The sequence below is a fragment of the Dipodomys spectabilis genome, unplaced genomic scaffold, assembly GCF_019054845.1.
Source record: "Dipodomys spectabilis isolate Male_0828 unplaced genomic scaffold, ASM1905484v1 ptg000024l, whole genome shotgun sequence".
NCBI classification, from domain to species: domain Eukaryota; kingdom Metazoa; phylum Chordata; class Mammalia; order Rodentia; family Heteromyidae; genus Dipodomys; species Dipodomys spectabilis.
The window spans coordinates 12,854,068-12,873,334 of record NW_024870701.1 but is presented as its reverse complement, the minus strand read 5'-3'; the positions used below and the strand labels follow the sequence as shown (position 1 = coordinate 12,873,334).

Sequence of the window (19,267 nt, the reverse complement as noted above, 5' to 3'; positions counted from 1 at the left end):
ACTCCTGATGGGGATTTTCTGCTTCCCTTATTCTTTCTATTTTTATTAAACCAAAATCTTCCATAAGGAAGGTTTATTTTCTCCTATATTTGTATGTTTATTATCATTAGTGAATATGATTCATGGGTATTTGTATTATTTTTTGAGTTTATAATCTAGTATTATCCCACAGTATACTTTGTTCAAAATGCTCTAGCTTTGGATTCTATGTTTTTTTTTTTCCTCTGCTCCAATTGTCAAGACAGCAGAGAGATGGAAAAAAAAAAGCAGCAGTGATTTGCCCCTTATGCTTGGGACCACAGCTCCTCTGGTCAGGAAGTATTCTTTTTCTATGGAGTTTTGGAGACCTGCCCACCTGTTGCCACCACCACCACAGTCATAGGATTGCTTGAAGATGGATGAGCTTCTATGTCAAATTCCTGTTTTTCCCATTGTTCCTGCTACTGCTTACTTTATAGAGACCACAGAATGAATGCTTCCTCATGCATTCTATTCAGAATTTATGAAGTCCAAAGACTTCTGGAAAGGCTTTGTCTCTCCTGAGATCCCAGTTGGACTTAGACCTCTTTGCTTTCAATATATTTTCTTATTACCTATTCCACCCAAGTATACAGAATGAGTTTATGAACCTATTCAAAAAGTAACAACTAGGTTATAGTATTTGTATACAAGTCTTTTTTTCTTGACAGAATTACAGCATGACGTCAGTAACAGTTTCTAAAGCTACTAAGGTCAGCCCCTTCCATCCCTTTTTAAAGCAGTTTTGACTGTATTTCTTACATGCATGTAATTTGTAATACTTTAAGATTTATCTGGTAAAACAGTATTTTGAAGATTAGATTTCTCATTTTGTGGAATACAGGAGTAATACTAGCACACCCTAAAATGATTCTGTCTTTGATCTTTTTTTTTTTTTTTTGTAACTGATACCTTGCAACTTTGCCATTCAGTATTGTTTCTTCCACTTATCAACTCTCCACTCATACCTACTCAGCAATAACCCTTATCTTTTCTCATCACTATTGGAATAATAGCATGTGAACAGTCTTCTAAGACTGGACTGGTAAGTTATGTCATGGTTTTTGACATATAACAAGTAAAAAATAAACAAGACAAAAAAAACAAAACCTCATACAGGTACCTGTGGCTCATGCCTGCAGTTCTAGGTACTCAGGAGGCTGAAATCTGAAGATCATGGTTTGAAGCCAGCCTGGGCAGGAAAAGTCCTCAAGACCCTTATCTTCAATTATCATCAAAAGCTAGCAGTGGAGCCATGGCACAGGTGGTAGAACACTAGCTTTGAGCAAAAGAAATTCAGGAACAGCATCCAGGCCCTGAGTTCAAGCCCAGTACCAGCATGCATATGTGCACATGCGTGCACATATGCACATACAATACACACACACATACACAAAAAACACACATACAACTCATAAAACAACTATTATAGTTCAAAACTCAAACGAAAATATGACACTGTGGTATATGCTAGAAACCAAGTTACTCCCATACCATGATTCTTGATTTCATGTTACTGGATTGTTTATAACAGACTAATATATATAATATATTATATATATATAATATACATATTTAATATATGTTATATATATTATAATTACTGAGCTTTTTTTTGACCCTGTTAACTAATCTTTACAGTGTAGGACACTGTGAAGTCTCTATTTCTTGATTTTGGACATGAATAATATATACCACTAACAAGATGAAAGAATGCCATTCCTCTTCTGCATCAGGAATGGCTCTTTATTTAGAAGAAAGCTCACCTCTAATTGGGTCACTGTTTTTCACTGGAGAAGTAAAGTGTCCTTGATGAACATAGATTAAAACGTTTATTAAAAACCTGAGCCAGAAAAAGAAGCTGGGAGCTAAGCTTTCTGTATCTTTCTCCTCTCCTGTCTTCAGAAGCTTAAACTCACTTTTAGAAGTTGAAGTGCTATGTTGAAGGGTTCAAAAATATCATGGTAGGATCAGAATTCAGAACGGCATTCAGCTTCTCCTTTGAGGTGAGGTGGCTGTAGTAGAAGAGAGGTTTGTTTTGTTGAAAAGGTGGAGGCGTGTATACTGGTGATATTGGAGGCATTCTTAGAGATGTCCAGAATGTTGAAGTGATTTTATGAACAATTTATACTTAATTCTCATGATAGAAATAATTCTAAGAGATGGATCACTGCCTCCAAAATCATTAAAATGTGTTAGAACATCACTGGGAAGACTTGTGAGGAATTAGTTTCTAATAGCTAGTTGAAGAATGTCATATGATTTTACTGAATTGCCCGATATTAATATAAAAGAAGCTCAATAGTGAATATAAATTTGAAATGGGTCATTTCCCTTACTCTTATATAGAAAGAGTGAAAGATAATCTGGACCATATATTGAAGATTCCAAGATTTATTTCATTTTGCTTCCCTCCCTTGCCCCATCTCATAAAAGAAAAATTTTCTTGAAGTTTTCATTTCAGTTTTGTTTTTGGAAGGGGGAGGGATGGGGTTGACACAAAGGTTCACACATTTCATTCCATAAATGCTGTGTGTGTGCGTGTGTGCATGCACATGCACATGCATGCATGCGTGCGCACACTAGTACTGGGACTTGAACTCAGCACCTTGCACTCTGGCTTGCCTTTTTCACTCAAGGTTGGTACTTGAGCCATCCCTGCTGCTGCTGCTGCTGCTTCCTCCTCCTTCTCCTCTTCCTTCTCCTCCTCCTCCTTCTCCGCTAGTAAATTGGAGATGAGTCCCTTAGATTTGTCTGCTCAGGCTGTCTCCAAATTTGATACTCAGATCTCATACCCTGAGTAGCAAAGATTATAGACACGAGACACTGGCACCTGGATTCATAAATGCTTTTTAAAAAGTGTAAACATTTATGAGGATTTTCAAATGTTACAAAACAAATGAATTGCTTAGTTCCAAAGGGAGAATATAATTGAGACCAGAATCCAAGAACAAGAATGCAACACTGGACTGAAAGAGAACAGAAAGGATCGATGATGGTCTGATAGCTCATCAAGGGTCACCCATGTAGCTGTGTCCAGGAAGTCCAAGCATTTGGCATGCTGTAGTGTCTAGAATTTCCCCTCTAGAGAATGAGTTGCCATTTATTTAATGGAGAAGGATTAAACTAGACAGGACACCCAAGAGACATTTATTCCAATTCTGTGTTTAAATTTACCAGCTTATTATAATTAAAGCCTCTAATGGTGTGTGGCCTTCAGGAAGGTTACAAAATTGATCAAACTTGCCAATACAGGTTTTCAGCCATTTTCATATGTTAGTTGCCAAAGTGTGGCTGCTCTGGCTCTCAGAGATCACTGCATTCTAATAGTATGATATTTTTTTAAAGGGATGACTTCCCTTTGTGCTGAAATAACCCATTACCATTTTTAGAGGTCTATAATATGTTCTTCCTCCATATATAGTTATACTCTTTTGTGCAATTATATTTAAGTCCCCCTAGGCCACAGTCCTCTCCTTTACTCATGCTGTTGTGTGTTGGAACTTTTTTGAGACCTACAAAGGATTTAACGTTCAATTTTAGAAAATTTAGCTTTAATGTAGCTATAAATGATGTGGCATTTCTGAAAGGTCACATTTTTTATGGTTGGAAGGAAAATTGGAAATATTTGTGAGTCATTTTAGTTGTCTAAGTGAGTTTAGTGCCTGTTTTTCTCTTTCACCAATGTTAGATGTTTAAATTTAAACTGAGTATCACTTATCTCCATATGTCTAGTTTAAATGCTTGGGATGTGACAGAACATAATAATATAGTCCTTGTATCCAGGCCACAGCCACCTTTCCTATCACATTGTCATCATTTCAGAATCAAGTTCTTGATGCCCACATAGAGCCAAAGAGGCAGGCACTCCTGGCCTTCCCTCCAGCTCTGTCATTTCCTATCAGAGTGACTTTGAGCTGGCTATTTCTCTTCTTTGAAGTTGAGTTTTTCTCATCAGTGAACTTGGGGGAAGAGCCTTATATAGACGTAAACCTGTTTTGTATTTTAATGTTAGTAAAAGAATACTGTTTTTAAGAACAATAAAATAATCCTGCTTTGCCATTTGTTTAGTGGGCCTTAATTGAACATTTTACATTCTCTTTTGTGCTCTCAAATTAAAGAAAGAAAACTAGAAAAGGTCTAAGGAAGAGCAACAGAAGCAATGAAAGGGTTATTAAAAACAACAACAACCACACACACACACACACACACACACACAGTAAGACCCATAAGGAAAGAATAAAGGAGTTCCTCTTTCTTATATATTCTTTTCTATGATAAATTTAAGAGGCTACTACTTAAAAACTGTTTTGGATATGTGAAGGGTTTCATGAAAGGAATGCTGAGAAATTGTTCACTTTCTCTTTATGCTTCTTACAAAAGAGGAATAAGTCAGATTTACTGTTCCATATATCCTCTTAGGAGAGGACTGAGAGTTCCTTCACTTGAATATTTGTTGACTTACAGTCATCACACAATTAATTGGCAATTGGCTTCAAAATGATCACTTTATCTTGTGCCATCTTTTATATCTGGATACTTTCTAACTCCTGTGTTCAAGATTATGAAATAGTACAGGAGACAAATCAATTATTGTGCTTTTAAAAGAGACTTTCTTTCATCAATTATCAAACTACAGAGGCAGAGTTTTCCATTCAGTGTTCAAATTGATATCGTTGGAATAACCAGAAAAAGTAAACTATACTTAAAAAGCAGGAACTCCTGCTTCATGAAATGTGCACAGTTGTCAATAGGAAAAATCTCAAATAAAATTTGTGCCATATGATAGTTTAGTAAACTGATTAAGTTATTTGTGCTTCCTATCCATAAATACAGACAAATTCATAACTATTAAGCAGTTAATGTACTCTAACCCACATAGTGGGTTAAATAGTGGAGGGGAAGGAGCCAAGTGATCATGTATTTGACCCTTTACTCAATCACAAACACTAAATTAGGACTGGTACAGAATTTTAAGTGCCTTTTCCTTGGGCCTTAGTGTTGTGATCTTTCTTTAGAACAGTTCTGATATACCCTTTGGAAGGCTGGCCTCTGTGGATTTTGTCTGTGCCAAATTACAACACAGAACAAGGGACTGTTCTGTTTTAGTTACCGAGAATAGTGCTTAATAAGTACTATTTGACAACATGCTGAATTAAGAGAATGTTGTAAGGATGTCTCACAAAGGACATCTGATGTTTACAAGTTTTATTTATATGTAAGTTGATAGCAATAGAAAGCTCTGCTTTAAAGCTTTATTTTAAAATCCTTATTTAACACATAAGATTATGTATGCTGAGAGAAAATGATTTCATCTGATTCCAAATATATACAGTATCTCAGTATAGTGAATACTATTTTAGAATACATTTTGTTTTGGCTTGGTCTTAAATGTGTCTTGGCTTCTGGTAAATTAATTTGTTAACCAAACCCATACCATACTGATGTGTAACCTGGGGCACATCCCTAATTTTTTTTCTTGTTTCTCATTTTTTAATCTTACCCTAGTATCTTAATTTTTAAAAAATTTTTGGAAGTGGGCTGGAAAGTTGGCTCAGTGGTAGAGTGCTTGCCTTGCATGCCTGAGGCCCTGGGTTTGATTCCTCAGCACCACATAAGCAAAAAGAAAAAAGCCAGAAGTGGCGCTGTGACTCAAGTGGTAGAGCACTAGCCTTGAGCTGAAGAGCTGAGGGACAGCGCCCAGGCCCAGAGTTCAGGCCCCACGACTGGACCCCAAAAAAAATTTTTTTGGAAGTAAATATGGTTTCTCTCCTAAAAGATGGGTTCCTAGGTAAAATTACACTGTGATATATTAGTTACAATATATTTTGTATTGATTGTCACAAACTAAGCAATTGTCTTCAAAAGTTATTGTAGCATTTAGCATATAAAAATATCCCTGTGGGACATGCAAATCTGGTTCTGTTTTTTTAATAGGTAACTATATAACCTGTAGTCAGGTACAACATATGAAACTTAAAGTTTCTGTGTTAAATACCATAATTTACGGGTTTGCTTTCTTTTCTTGGCAGTACTGGGTTTTTACTCAGGACATTACACTTAGTAGGCACTTGAGACATGCCTCCGTTCCTTCTGTTTCAGTAGGGTCTTGTGTTTGTGGTCAAGCCCAGTCTTAGGTTGTGCCTTTTTACCTCTTCCTCACCAGGCATGCAACAACAACACACCAGCTTTCTTGGTTGACATGGAGTCTTTCTAACTTTGTGTCCTGTCATACTTCACTTCTCGATTACCTGAGATTATAGACATGTATGTTACCACCATACCTGGTATTCTTTTTTTTTTTTTTTTTTTTGAGTCCGGTTGTGGGGCCTGAACTCTGGGCCTGGGCACTGTCCCTCAGCTCTTCAGCTCAAGGCTAGCGCTCTACCACTTGAGCCACAGCGCCACTTCCGGCTTTTTTCTTTTTGCTTATGTGGTGCTGAGGAATTGAGCCACCTTCCCAGCCCACCTGGTATTCTTTATTTCCTTAAATCTTCTTTGGAGAAAAGGTTGAATTTAGATGATCTCTAAGGCTTAACGTTTCTGTGTTTAACATACATTATACTTTAATAAGATGCCCATTTCTTTGAATATATAAATAGTACTTGTCACCTCATTTGAGAAAAATGTTTATATTATTTCATTGGCAATAGGCCTAAGAAGAACCTAAAATGGTAAATATTCAAATAATACCTACCTTTTTCCCCTTTCCTTAATGCTGGTGCAGTTTCTAGAGTCACAATACAAAGAGGTAAGGATAAACAGAACAAATCAAGTGATGACTAGTTTTTTAAACAATCATTATTAGTGTAATTAGTTACAGGAGGAGGATTTCAGTATGACATTTTATACCTGTGTACAACACATTCAAATCAGTCTTACTTCCTGTATCACTCTCCCATACCTCCTTCTTAAAACTATTTCAACAAGTTTTATTGTTCTATTTTCATATTTAAACAGTATACTTCCACCCTCCTTATCCTCAGTCATTCTTTGGTGTTAGCCCAAGCCTCTTTTTCTAGTACACCTAAAGCAACAAGTGATTGGTTTTCATGATGGGGGGGTGGGGGAAGCACAGTGTAAACTAACCTTTTTTTTTTTTTTTTTTTAGCAGTTGGCACTTATGTGGCATTTATGATCTGAAGAATGCCCCTACTAGCTTTCTCATTTAATATTCATGATAGTTTATGAAAGAGGTATTATTCTCACATTTCAGATTAGAAAATTAGGAGCACAACATGGGGATTCACAGTCAGCACTCAGACTTCAAAGCCAGCTGAATAGTTCTTCCTGGTATTCACCTAGCTGTCACTCGCAATAGCTTTGGTGCTACATTGAGATATACAACGGGAAATTGGGTTCTGTATTTTCTGTTGCTACAAAGTGATTGGGAATTTTGTGTACATTTTGTCAGTTATCGAATGAAAGTGCTCTATCTTAGCATAAACCATTTCAAATTTAATTGGTACTGTGCCACTCAAAATTATCACTCAGAAAAACTGATCAAGATGCATTGTCTTTATAAAGTAACATGTTGAGTTGAAAATCCTTGTATAACTACTTAAAATAATGGTCATTTGGCCTTTGATACCTGGTGAGCCTGAGGTGACCCTTGGCCAGCTTTTGTGGGTCACTCAGTCTGTATGAACATCTGCTCACAGTCAAAAATGCATGCTACACAAATCAAATCATTATCCTACTGAAGTTTGCTGTAGGACAAACTGCATGTATCTGACTTACTAAAAGAATGTCCATATATTATAATTTAATTGATCTTCGAAGAAGAACTTTCTTATATAATACTGAGGCCCTTCCTCGCCTGCTTGAAATATCTGGTCACTCGGCTGAGAGATTTAGTATATTGCAGATGTTGTAAAGTACTGGAACTATAGTTGGTCACCTGTTTTTCTAAGAATTGTTTTGAACAGGATTTTTATCTTTTGAATGTTAGGTATGGTTCAGTATCTCAGAGCATAAAGTTTCAGGTTTAACTTAAGTTGGCATACTTCTGTTTCATATGGCAAGAATCTATTAGGTATAATTCCTAGTAAATCTACTGTTAAAAAAGGAGTCCTTTGTTCAAGAGTTCATTTTAAAAGAGGGAATATATATCCCTACTCATTTTTTATTCTCTTTGGATCATATATCCCGTTTTTGTTTAGATTGCACCATGGAGTTCTTTGAGCATATTACCACTTTATTGATTTGTCTAAATCAATCTCCATTTCCTTCTTTTCTTACTGAGAATTCACAGTAAAGAATAAAACTTGAAAACACAATCCTTTGGCTTGAGTTGAACTCAAGGTTACTATAGTTTTTAAGCCTGTGAAAAAGTATTCATCCAAAAATACAACCTTAGACAATGTAGCTATGTTGATGTTATTTAGGGTAAGGAGAGAAATATCAATAGAAGAAAGTACTTGTAAAAGTACTCTGCTTTCTTTGAGGAACTTAAATGTTGAGTAATACCAAGTACTTAATTTATATTTAGATTTGCTTGATGTCACTATTTTTCAACTTTTACCCAAGATTATTCACTTGACAGCATTTTTTTTTTTTTGCACAGCAATGTTGTGTTGTGGCATACAGACAAACACAAAAGGAGATAATGGAGCTAATGGTCTAGATGGGGTATACAGAGGAATTCCCATCTATTTTATGTATAGGCACTCAAAGTAAAAATAGTCTAAGGAACTTGCATGGCTTAAGCCTATAATCTTAGCTACCTGGGAGGCCTACTCAGACAAGGAAAAAAAAATGTTTGTAAGACTCTATTTCAACCAATGGCTGAGTACAGTGGTGCTTGTTGTCATCCCAGCATAGAGAGGAAGCCCTGGAGAATTGTAGTTCAGGCTGGCCTGAGCAATAAAGTGAGAGACTCTAGCTAGAATATAATCAACACTAAAAGGGATTAGAAGAGTCACCCAAGTAGGAGAGCCACTTGTTAAAATAATAAATTAATAAATAAAAGTTGATAATAGCCATGCATAATTATTTAGCAATAAAAAATTACTGATATGTGCTACAATGTAGATAAACCCTGAAATCATTATGCCAAGAATATAATCTAGACATGAAAAGCCATATGTTTTATATTCTATTTAAGAAATTGTCCAGAAGCAGCAAACCATTATATCTTCCTATTACTTAGTTATGTTGTTACACCTAATGACTACGGGAGCTGGTAACAACATTCTGTATTCTGGACAGCCATGTGCCCTGCTAATATAAGGGATTGTTATTGAAGACGAGTGAACGGTATAATGCTGGATATCTGCTAACTTTTCCATACTGTAGTTAAAAATGAATTGCAAGAACAAAAAAAACTGATAGAAATTACTGTGGCCAACCCAATTTAATGAAAAGTTTCCTGTTAATCTGAAATAATAACATATTGAGCACTAATAATCTATTGGGAATATAAGGAGAAGTCTGAGAAAACAGAATTGCTCTTAGATTTGTCTTATGTAAGATGAAAAGGAGGCAAATATCTTTAATTCCATCTGTACCTATTTGAGTATTTGAGACCTAAGCCATTGATTGTTTATTGATAGCAGATAGGTGATTGACTGTTGTCTGGAAACAGGACAGTGAAAGTCCAGCAAGGAATCAGTCCCTAGAATGCCACAGCTTAACCAGAAAAACATGATAAACCCATGAAATGTCAAATAGCACAAGATAATTTATAAATACTACAAAAATTTTAAAAGAAGACACTAATTCTATACAATTTGAGATGCCTGAGAGAATGTTGTGACCTGAGGAATTTGAGGACTAATAATTACATTTTTAGATGGCTTAGTATGTGTAGCTAATAATTTTAAGCACCCATTAAGTTTTATCTTGCTCTGATGGCCATTCCTTTCTCTCCAATCCTACACATTCTTATAATACTTCAACCATTAAGCTAATGGCATTCTTTTCTCTTCTTTCTGGAGCTTTGAGTTCTTCAGTTCCCATTGATTTAAAATTATTACCTGTGCTTTAGTGATTTCTTTTTTTTTTTTTTTTTTGTCCAGTCATGGGGCCTGAACTCTGGTACTGAGTGCTGTCCCTCAGCTCTTCAGCTCAAGGCTAGCACTCTACCACTTGAGCCACAGCGCCACTTCCGGCTTTTTTCTTTTTGCTTATGTGGTGCTGAGGAATGGAATCCAGGGCCTCAGGCATGCAAGGCAAGCACTCTACCACTGAGCCAGCTTCCCAGCCCATGCTTTAGTGATTTCTTATAACCATATCCTACCAGATTGCTTTATAGTTTCTCCATCTCAAAAGTTGCCAATTACTTCTTAGGAATTGCTTCCCTTCTATTGTTTCCTCTTTGGAATGTCCTACTGCCTTTGCATTGCAGACAAAACAGTGTAGGTTTTTATCTTGTGATTGCTCTTTGAGTCTTCTCCAGCAGTTTGCTGTGATGTCATGTCTTCATCTCCTCCTCCGCACATCCCCTTCCTTCCCACATCATTTGGATTGCAGTCCCTTGGGACGGAGACTACTACCACAATATTGAATTCTATTCTTGATTGTCTGGGAGACAGTAAACCACTAGGACCTCATACATTGGAAATTTTTAAAGATACTAACTAAATTACATTTAATTGTATTCCTCAATTTATAAAAAATATATAAGAATGAAGACAGGGATTTATGACTCTAAGCTACTTTTGGGACATGAAGGCAAGTTGGTATTTATGAAGAATTATGGTAGTCAGGAGACTGCAGGTGCTGAGGTTTTGTCTACAGATGTTTCAGTTCAGGTAGGCTCATGACTGTAACAACAAAAAAGGGAATGTCTACCATCCGTGGCATACTTTCACAGTGGAAGGATATTTCTCACATAGCAATCCAGTGTGTTGTCAGGACAGGGTGGCTGGTTTATTCTACTATGGATAAATTAAGGAATCCATACAACTGGCAGCAGTCTTCACCTTGATCCAAGATGTTTCTGAGAATCAGTATTTAGCCATGAGTGGAGGAAAAAGTACAGACGCTAGCTTGTGAGTTGCTTTTATGGGTAAGACCAGGACAGGATGTAGAAATGTCATGGCTACTCACACATCATTGGCTAGAACTCGATGATGTGGCAACGGTAGCAGCAAGGGCATCCAGCAGTGTGATCTCTTGTACTAATCAGCTAGCTCCTAGTGTGGAAGGTATTTTAAATATTTTTTTTAGGTTGTGAGAGAAATACAGTGGTTTGGCTCCTTTAAACATGAAAAGGATTGTAAGATCAAGTGAACATGTAGTTCAACTAATGTGTTATGTATTAACAATAAGAAATTATACATATGATCATATAAAATGATATTTATCTAAATGAACTCCAGAAATGGAAACAAGGAGCTTTTTGTTATTTTTTTTCTTCTGTATCTTTTGTCTTGTATATAAGTTTGTTTTGGGGAAGGTGCAAGGGGAGCACAGAAATGGTAGAACAAAGGGTGAACAAATGCAGGAGTGGTACTCACTAGACACTGTGTTGAAAATGAATTATACAACTTTGGGTGGAGGGATGGGAGAAAAACGCTGGGAGAAAGCAAGGGAAAGGGTTCTGTTCAAAAAGAAATGTACTCATTACCTGACTGATGTAATTGTAACCCCTTTGTATATCACCTTTACAATAACAATTATAAAAAGAAATTATAAGTACAATATAATTACAGTATTACTAACTTAATTAACTTTTGTGTTGAATTAAGTAGCTAGGATAACTCAAATTATATAAATGATAAACAGCATAAATATCATCTATTAATTGACCAATTATTATAATCTATCTAGACATAAGAATCAGCTGATAAAAAACAATAGCAACTTCAGTCAGTCAGATTCTTGTTTCACAAACACTAATGAATCTGATTGTTTTAATGGGGATTTACTACTCTTGCAACAAATATTTGAGGGAACTCTGTGGACAGGGTTCTCCTAAGATTCTGAGAAGGAGCCATGCTAATCAGTAATAAAGTATACTTTTGAAGAAAATTAATTAGCAATATAAGGGCATATATTTGTATTCTGTGTGTTACAAGGATTAAAAGACAGTATCTGTAGAGACACAGCTGTAAGCTGTAAGTGTGGTGTGAAATACCACAAAGAATAAAGAACACAAGTGTAGAAAATAAAAATATTTTAATTTACTAAAGTCACATATATTTGGCCTTTTCTTTGTTCTGCTAACCAGGGTGTGTTCTTTGTAACTTAAGAGTAGCAAAAAAAAAAAAAGCAATGTGAATATTTGTCTTTTATTTTCTGGATTCATCTCAACATTAAGAGAAAACTTAGTAGAAGTAAACTCGAAGGTTTACTATCAGCAAATAAGTCATTCAGGTAGGTACATATATATTTTTTTTCTAGATTTTGGAATATTTGCAAATATATTCAGGGGATGAGATCTAAGTCTAAACATAGAATTTTGTTTAGGCTCTTATACACAGCCTAAAAGCAATTTTGAGGGGTCAGTCCTGGGGCTTGACCTCAGGGCCTGGGCACTGTCTCTGAGCCCCTTTGTGCTCAAGGCTTGTGCTCTGCCAGTTGAGCCACAGTGTCACTTCTGGCTTTTTCTGAGTAGTTTATTGTAGATAAGAGTCTCATGGACTTTTTTGCCCAATCTGGCTTCAAACTGTGATCCTCATATCTCAGTCTCCTGAGTAGCCAGGATTATAGGCATGAGCTACCAGCTCTGGACTTCTAAAAGCAATTTTGGATACTATTTTTAGTGTGAAGGGCTTACATGAGCACAAGGGTGGAGATTTCCACTACAACATCATGTTGATCCTTTAACTTTTTTTTTTTTAATTAAGGATATTCAGACTGTACCTCCTCTTCATGTTCAAAAATTTAGTAGAGGTCTGACTACTATGAAAGATGTTAGTTATATAACTACTTGGACTGATTCAGAACTATTCTAAGTTACACAGGCACTGTAGTTACACAGTAAATCTTATTCAACTGTAATGATGTACAAAGCTAAAATAGTTATGAGCACTGTAAGTAATATTCAGTATAAGGGAGATATTCTAAGTAAAGCTATTACAGTCTTTAGACAGCACAACAAAACTGAAAGGGGGTGAGTCTGGGTTGCTCTGTTGCATTGCTCTGGGCATTAGTAAGGTGGAATGATATAAGAAACTTTCATTTATACTTCTGAATGTCTCTGTTCCTTAACCCTTACAGTTATGTTTCTTAACTTTGGAAAAAATGTGCACTAGAGTTTCAGTGTTGTTGTTGGTTATGCTGCTTGAACTTAGAGCTTGGGCAATGTCTTTTTGCTTTTTTTCAAGACTGAGCCAGAGCTCCACTTCAGGCTTTTTGGTGGTTAACTAGAGATAAGACTATTATGGACTATTCAAACTACAGTCTCAGCCTTCCAAGTAGCTAGGATTACGCGCAGGAGCCACCATTGCCCAGCTGCACCAGTTTTAAAAGGGGAAAACATTCTGATAATTCCAACTCTTTTACATTATTTTAATTTCATTTTACATGTTAATGTACAGCATTAATAAGTTGACCTACATGTCTTGTGTTCATACCTTAAAAAGTTTATAAATTCAACATGGAAATATAAGCTTAAATACAATTAGGATTTGAGTCAGGAATACAATGCCCGTGTCTCAAGGTTGGAAGGTAGAGAAACAGTATAGCAGAGGAATGATGGTGAGAAGAGGACTCAGTTGTGTGACAGTGCAGACAATAGGTAAACAGAGAACAGTCTTGTTGGGCTCTAGATTAAGGACATAAAGCAATAGATTCCTTTGGAACTAGATCACAGCCCTCAAGCACTGGGCCAAGGAAGGAGTGGGAACTGTTGAGGCACGTGAGCAGAACAGTTGATTAGTGTATTTAAAGAGTTCTATCAATAATAATATTTCTATAAATGAGAAGAATGAAAAATAATGATAGCTTTGTGAGGGTAGGTACTTACTTGGTCCACTGTGGTGTACTGCTAGGTCTTTCAGCATAGTTGGTCCTCAATAAGTATCTATTGGATGAATGTAAGATGCATAACACATGACACTATGACATCCAGTTAGAAATATGTAGAAAATACAAAGCCAGAATAGTTTTTAGAATGAAAATTAACGGTTGGTGATATGGATGGGGGAGTTGTCTCTGAGCCTTTGAGAAATGTGAAACACTGTAAAGACGAGAGAAAAGGAGAATAGGTCAGCAGTATTACTTTATAGCCAACCTTTAACGCAAACATTGAGAGAAGGTAACAAGAAAGTTGACTCCAAAGAATATTTTGGACCAAAGATCAGAAAGACAAGTTACTCAGTTCTTTATGTCCAGCTTACAAATACTTATTTTTGATTTTGATGTTGAATCTTGTTTAAAGCAGATTACTCTGAAGTTAAAGTAGTGTTAAAAAGTTGTTTGTTTGTTTTTTAAAGCAGGAATGTAAAAATATAAGGGTCAAAATAGGGAAATAAAGTATGTCCCAGCATCATGCTAACATGCCAGATCTCAGGATGGTGCTCACATATTTTGGAATTTAACAAACCATTCTTTTAGACTTCTTGTTACTATATCCATGAGCAAAATATATACATTTCAGTATGTTATGCATAGTAGTTACGCAAAAGGACAATTATATCACAATACTGTTTACTTTCTGAACTTGTTTAATGTGGTATCATAGTCTATGAGTGGCCTACCCTAGGATATTTTAAGCTTTATTTCTAGACAATTTTTATTAAAGTTACTTTGCCTAAAGCAGACACAGGTTCAGTTTTTTTAAAATATTAAAAAGATGTAAGCTAAAAAGAAGGCATTGGGTTTTTTGTTGTTTTTTCACTACGTTCTGGCTTTGAAAATCATTCCGAATCCTCTTGCCAGAATGCTTACTACAAGAGCAAGCAGTAGCATTTAACATTAAATTTTCATTTTGATTAACTTGACTACAATTGTTTCATGGCTGCCTCTTTAGAGCCCACTGTGGAATAAAATTAAAACAGCTTTTATGATACAACCATTTAGTTGGAGAGAATGACATTTTTCTCTTTTCCCTGAATGGCAGTGTATTCTACCTTGAGCCACGCATATGCTTCATGGCTCTGGCTTCTTCTTACTTAGATCCATCTTTTGTACTACTATCAGATTAATTTTCCTAAAGCAGAGATTTGGTCATTCCTCTATCCTTCAATGGCTCCCCATTGTCTCCTTCTCATCTGAGGAGGAACATCTCAGTTGCTATATTTTCTCTTAATGCTTTCCTTCATCTTCTCTGCTGAAGTCCCCATCTCTACTTGAGATATTTTGTCCTCTCAGCCAGCATGGGTTTTGCCCTGCCTTACATAATATTATTCATAAGCACACTGCAATATTGAGAATGTGGACTTCAATTTGGGAGCCAAGTATTCATTATATTGTTCTGACTCCTCCATTCCTGTTGAATAAAAATACTGAGTAAAAGTAGATGTTTGCTGGACAGTTGAATGAAAAATACTTTTAAATAACAAATACAAAATTCCCTTCCCATATATTTAGTTTTTCTTTGGACCTCTCATCTTCTATTTAGTTTGTAATGTAATCATTCTTTTGCTGTCTGTTATCAGCTGTCTCCTCCTCCCTGTTGGATATTAAGCACTTTGTTTTGCTCACTGACAAATATTAATGTTTAGATCCAGGCTTGTCATGTTACTTGAGGGAATGAGTGAAATACACATGTGAAGATTAGCTTCTTCCTGTTTCTTGGGTTATTGTCATTGTTCTGTGAGGCACAGGATAGTGCAGTGGCAAAAAGATGAAGAAAAAATGTAGATGGGCACTAAAGTCATTTTGTGCCACTTGCTACCTGAGTGACTGAGTTTCTTGACTGTTCTGAAGGTCATTTTGTAACCTGTTAAAGGATAACTTGACCTAAATTACAATGTTTACATAAGGATTAAATTTTAGGGAAAACCAGTTACAATAAAGTTAATAGCTCATGTTTCCTAATTAATTCTAATTTGCCAGACTTGGTGCTAAACATTATCTGTTCTCTGTTACTATATATTACCTGTGAAACAGGAACTACATCCTAAGTGAAAAGCAGATTTGATCTGGCCAAGATCATCCAGTCAGTGAGTGGCATGATACTAATAAGATCAGGTGTGCTAAACTTCCCTCCCCTTCCTCCCGCCCTCCCCCCCACCTCCCACACACCCATTCTGGTGTTTATAACTATTCTGCCTACTATATGCCTGCCCTCTCCTGGGGATGGCAGGAGTGGAAAGCTTACCATGCAGCTTCTGGCTGATTTCCATCTTGCCCTAACATTCTTGAGGAAAGAAAAGAGCTGGCTCTTAAATAATAGTGGCCCCTTGGAGATGTCTTCAAGAAAAGCCCAGTCTTTCTAAAGCATGAAGGGCAGAGGAATGAGGTTTGGAACAACCCTTTAATGAATAATTAGGCCCTTCCATTCTTGCTCATGTATCTCTACCTCCAGTTGTTTGTTTCCCCCTCCCCCTTTCTTCAAAAGACAAAACATTTCACTGTATTTTCTACCACAAAGATATAATATTCTTGTATTAAGGCTGTTTTAAACATGGTTGCATTTATTGATTTGGAAAAAATTTAGTTTATAGTTGGAATAGTCAAAGTTGTCCATTATTGCCTTCTCTATTAATTGGAAAAGTACTGAATCTTTTTATTCTAGAGAGATCTGCAAATGCCATTTCAAAACACAATATTATCTTACTAATAAGTCTTAATTACTATAATAAAGTTAATATAAAAAATAAGAAGGTGTTTTCTGTATGAAGGAATTAGTCTTTTCAGGTATTTCATGGAACATTTCAGATAACTAACCCTGAATTAATGGGATGGATTATGTCAGCATATGAAAAACATTTTTTACATTTTAGGGAGTGGATTTCTCTTTTAAACTAGTTTCTTATCAGTTCAAAGGCCAGAAAGGTACTTCAGAGAATATTAAAATGAAAAATAATTTCATTTGGATGCTATAAAACTTCATTATATTTAATTGATTGGGAGGTTTGGGATAAGTCCAGAGAGAGCTGGCAGACATATTTAAAAGGAAATATACACATTTGACTCCAAGTATTCTTTCAACAGAGACACAGCTTATTATTTATTATAGTGATTAAAAGAAGTTGTGGGCCTAAATAATTCCCACTTTAAATTCTCACTTTTTCCGGGCAGTAGTGGCTCACACCTGTGTAGCTACTCAGTAGGCTGAGATCTGAGGATCGTGACTCAAAGCCAGTCTGGGAGGGAAGGCCATGAGAATCTTACTTTCAGTTAACCACCAGAAAATCAAAAGTGGCATGGTGGCTTAACATGATAGAGTGCTAGCCTTGAGCAAAAGAACTCAGGAATAGTACCCAGGCCCTGAGCTCAAGTCCCACAACCAACCAAGAAGAAAAAAAGAAAAAAAGATATCATTTTTCTGCTTTTTAAATCTGAGTTTAGACAAGTTACCTAATATTCTGGACCATGATTTTTCTTTCTTACCTGTAAAGGAGGAACAGTAACTCCTTAAAAGTTTTTATTACATAAAATATATGAATATATAATACATGAATATATATGAAAATATCTATACATACACACGTATGTTCAAAACAGTGCCTACTGCACTGTACGTACTTTTAAAAACTACCATTGAAATTAACTGTTCCGTACAGTGAAGTATTTGCCAGATATATAGAAAACATTTTTATGAAATCCTGTGTCCATTTTTCAACTTGGTATGGAATACTTTTACTTTTTTTTTTTTTTTTAAATCAAGGGTAGACTTTTTTCTACCTTACTATTAGTTATCAGCTTCTGCATATCAAAATTTACCTAAAGAGATTTTATTGCAAAGCATGGAGTAAGGAGATGTGAATTACAATTTTCTTACATAAAATTGTTTGTTTTCCAGGAGAATGCATAGAAGGGTTGCGAGAGAATGACTATCTTCTGATCCATTCATGTCGTCAGTGGACCACCATCACTGCCCACAGTCTGGAGGAGGGCCACTATGTCATTGGGCCAAAGATAGAGATTCCAGTACATTATGCAGGTAAGATACCTCTCAAGGGTCAGGAACAGGCAAGAAAGGAGAAAGGAGACTTAGAAAGTTCATGCTTTTCCTTCATAAGTAGAAACTGTCTCTAAACTAGATAACACAATGACTTCAAAAAACAAGAACCAAACACTTTTTAAATCAGTGAGTAAAATCTCAGACTCATTTTGTTGTAGATATTTCTAATTAAGGCAGCTAGATATTTGTAAGATGAAAATTTTTACAACCACAAAGAACTTTGCAGTCTTGGATTAAAATCAGCATGTGTAGTGAACATCTGATCTCCAAGCAGATCTGTGTACAACTTGAACATTGTCTTTGTGAATAACACTGATGCAGTGATTCCAAAAGGTGCCTTTCATGATGGAATGTTACAGGTTTTAGGAGTATGGGAAATTCAGGTACCTAGATGTGTTGTTCTTGTCAACTAGACCTTTAGAACACAGCAATGGAGAGGACCTCTCTTCTCTAATGCATGTGACAGCTATCTTGTTTTCCCTTTAAATTCTATTCAGCTTAGTGACTTCAAATTTATTGAGCACATTCTATGGCCCAAACTGAACTTGGGATATCTTAAATGGTTTGAATACACTTTCAATATTAGTAGCTTCTAAGTGCACTAAAACAAGTTTGACAAGAAATATACTCACTATGTTACGTATGTTACTGTAACTATAACTCCTCTGTACATCAACTTGACAATAAAACTAAATTAAAAAAAGAAAATATGTATATAATTTACCTTATACTTCATGCTGGCACTTACAGTTCATTATATAAAGGACCATAACTCTTTCTGTGTTCATCTTCATTTTTAATTTAGTTACAGCAGAACATTTTAACCAACTAACTATAAATTGCTTAGTACTAAACTAGCCAGTTTCTAAAATGCCTATCAGGTTGTCTGTTTGGAAAAAGTCCTTGCTAAAATAGTAGCAAATGATCCTCATACAATGAAATTTGGCGCTCTTTTGGATTCTCAGAAGTTTTGATTGCTGGTATGAGCTTCTCAAAATATTCTTCTTATTCAAAAAATACTTAGGGAATTTCTGTGAGAATTTGTATGACTTAAATTTTTCCTTCTAGATTTATAATACCTCACCTCCTGATTGAGTAGCCTTCATGGAAAAAGGGAAACATTGAACTGCCAAAGATATTCATTTGTGAGATTGGGAGTCAGGTAATAGGAGTGATGCCAGTTTTCAAAGGAGTGAAGAATGACACGTAGCCTCCAGACAGTCTCCA

General features: G+C 35.8%; 1 protein-coding gene across 2 annotated transcripts in view; it reads left to right on the top strand.

Annotated features, from left to right (window-relative positions):
* The window catches only part of Garem1 (GRB2 associated regulator of MAPK1 subtype 1), a 174,789-nt gene that overhangs the window by 39,351 nt on the left and 116,171 nt on the right, over positions 1-19,267 (top strand). For both annotated transcript variants that reach the window (XM_042675335.1, XM_042675334.1), the window contains exon 2: positions 17,879-18,019. In XM_042675335.1, the coding sequence (XP_042531269.1) occupies positions 17,879-18,019 (141 nt within the window). The remainder of the gene's footprint in view (positions 1-17,878; positions 18,020-19,267) is intronic.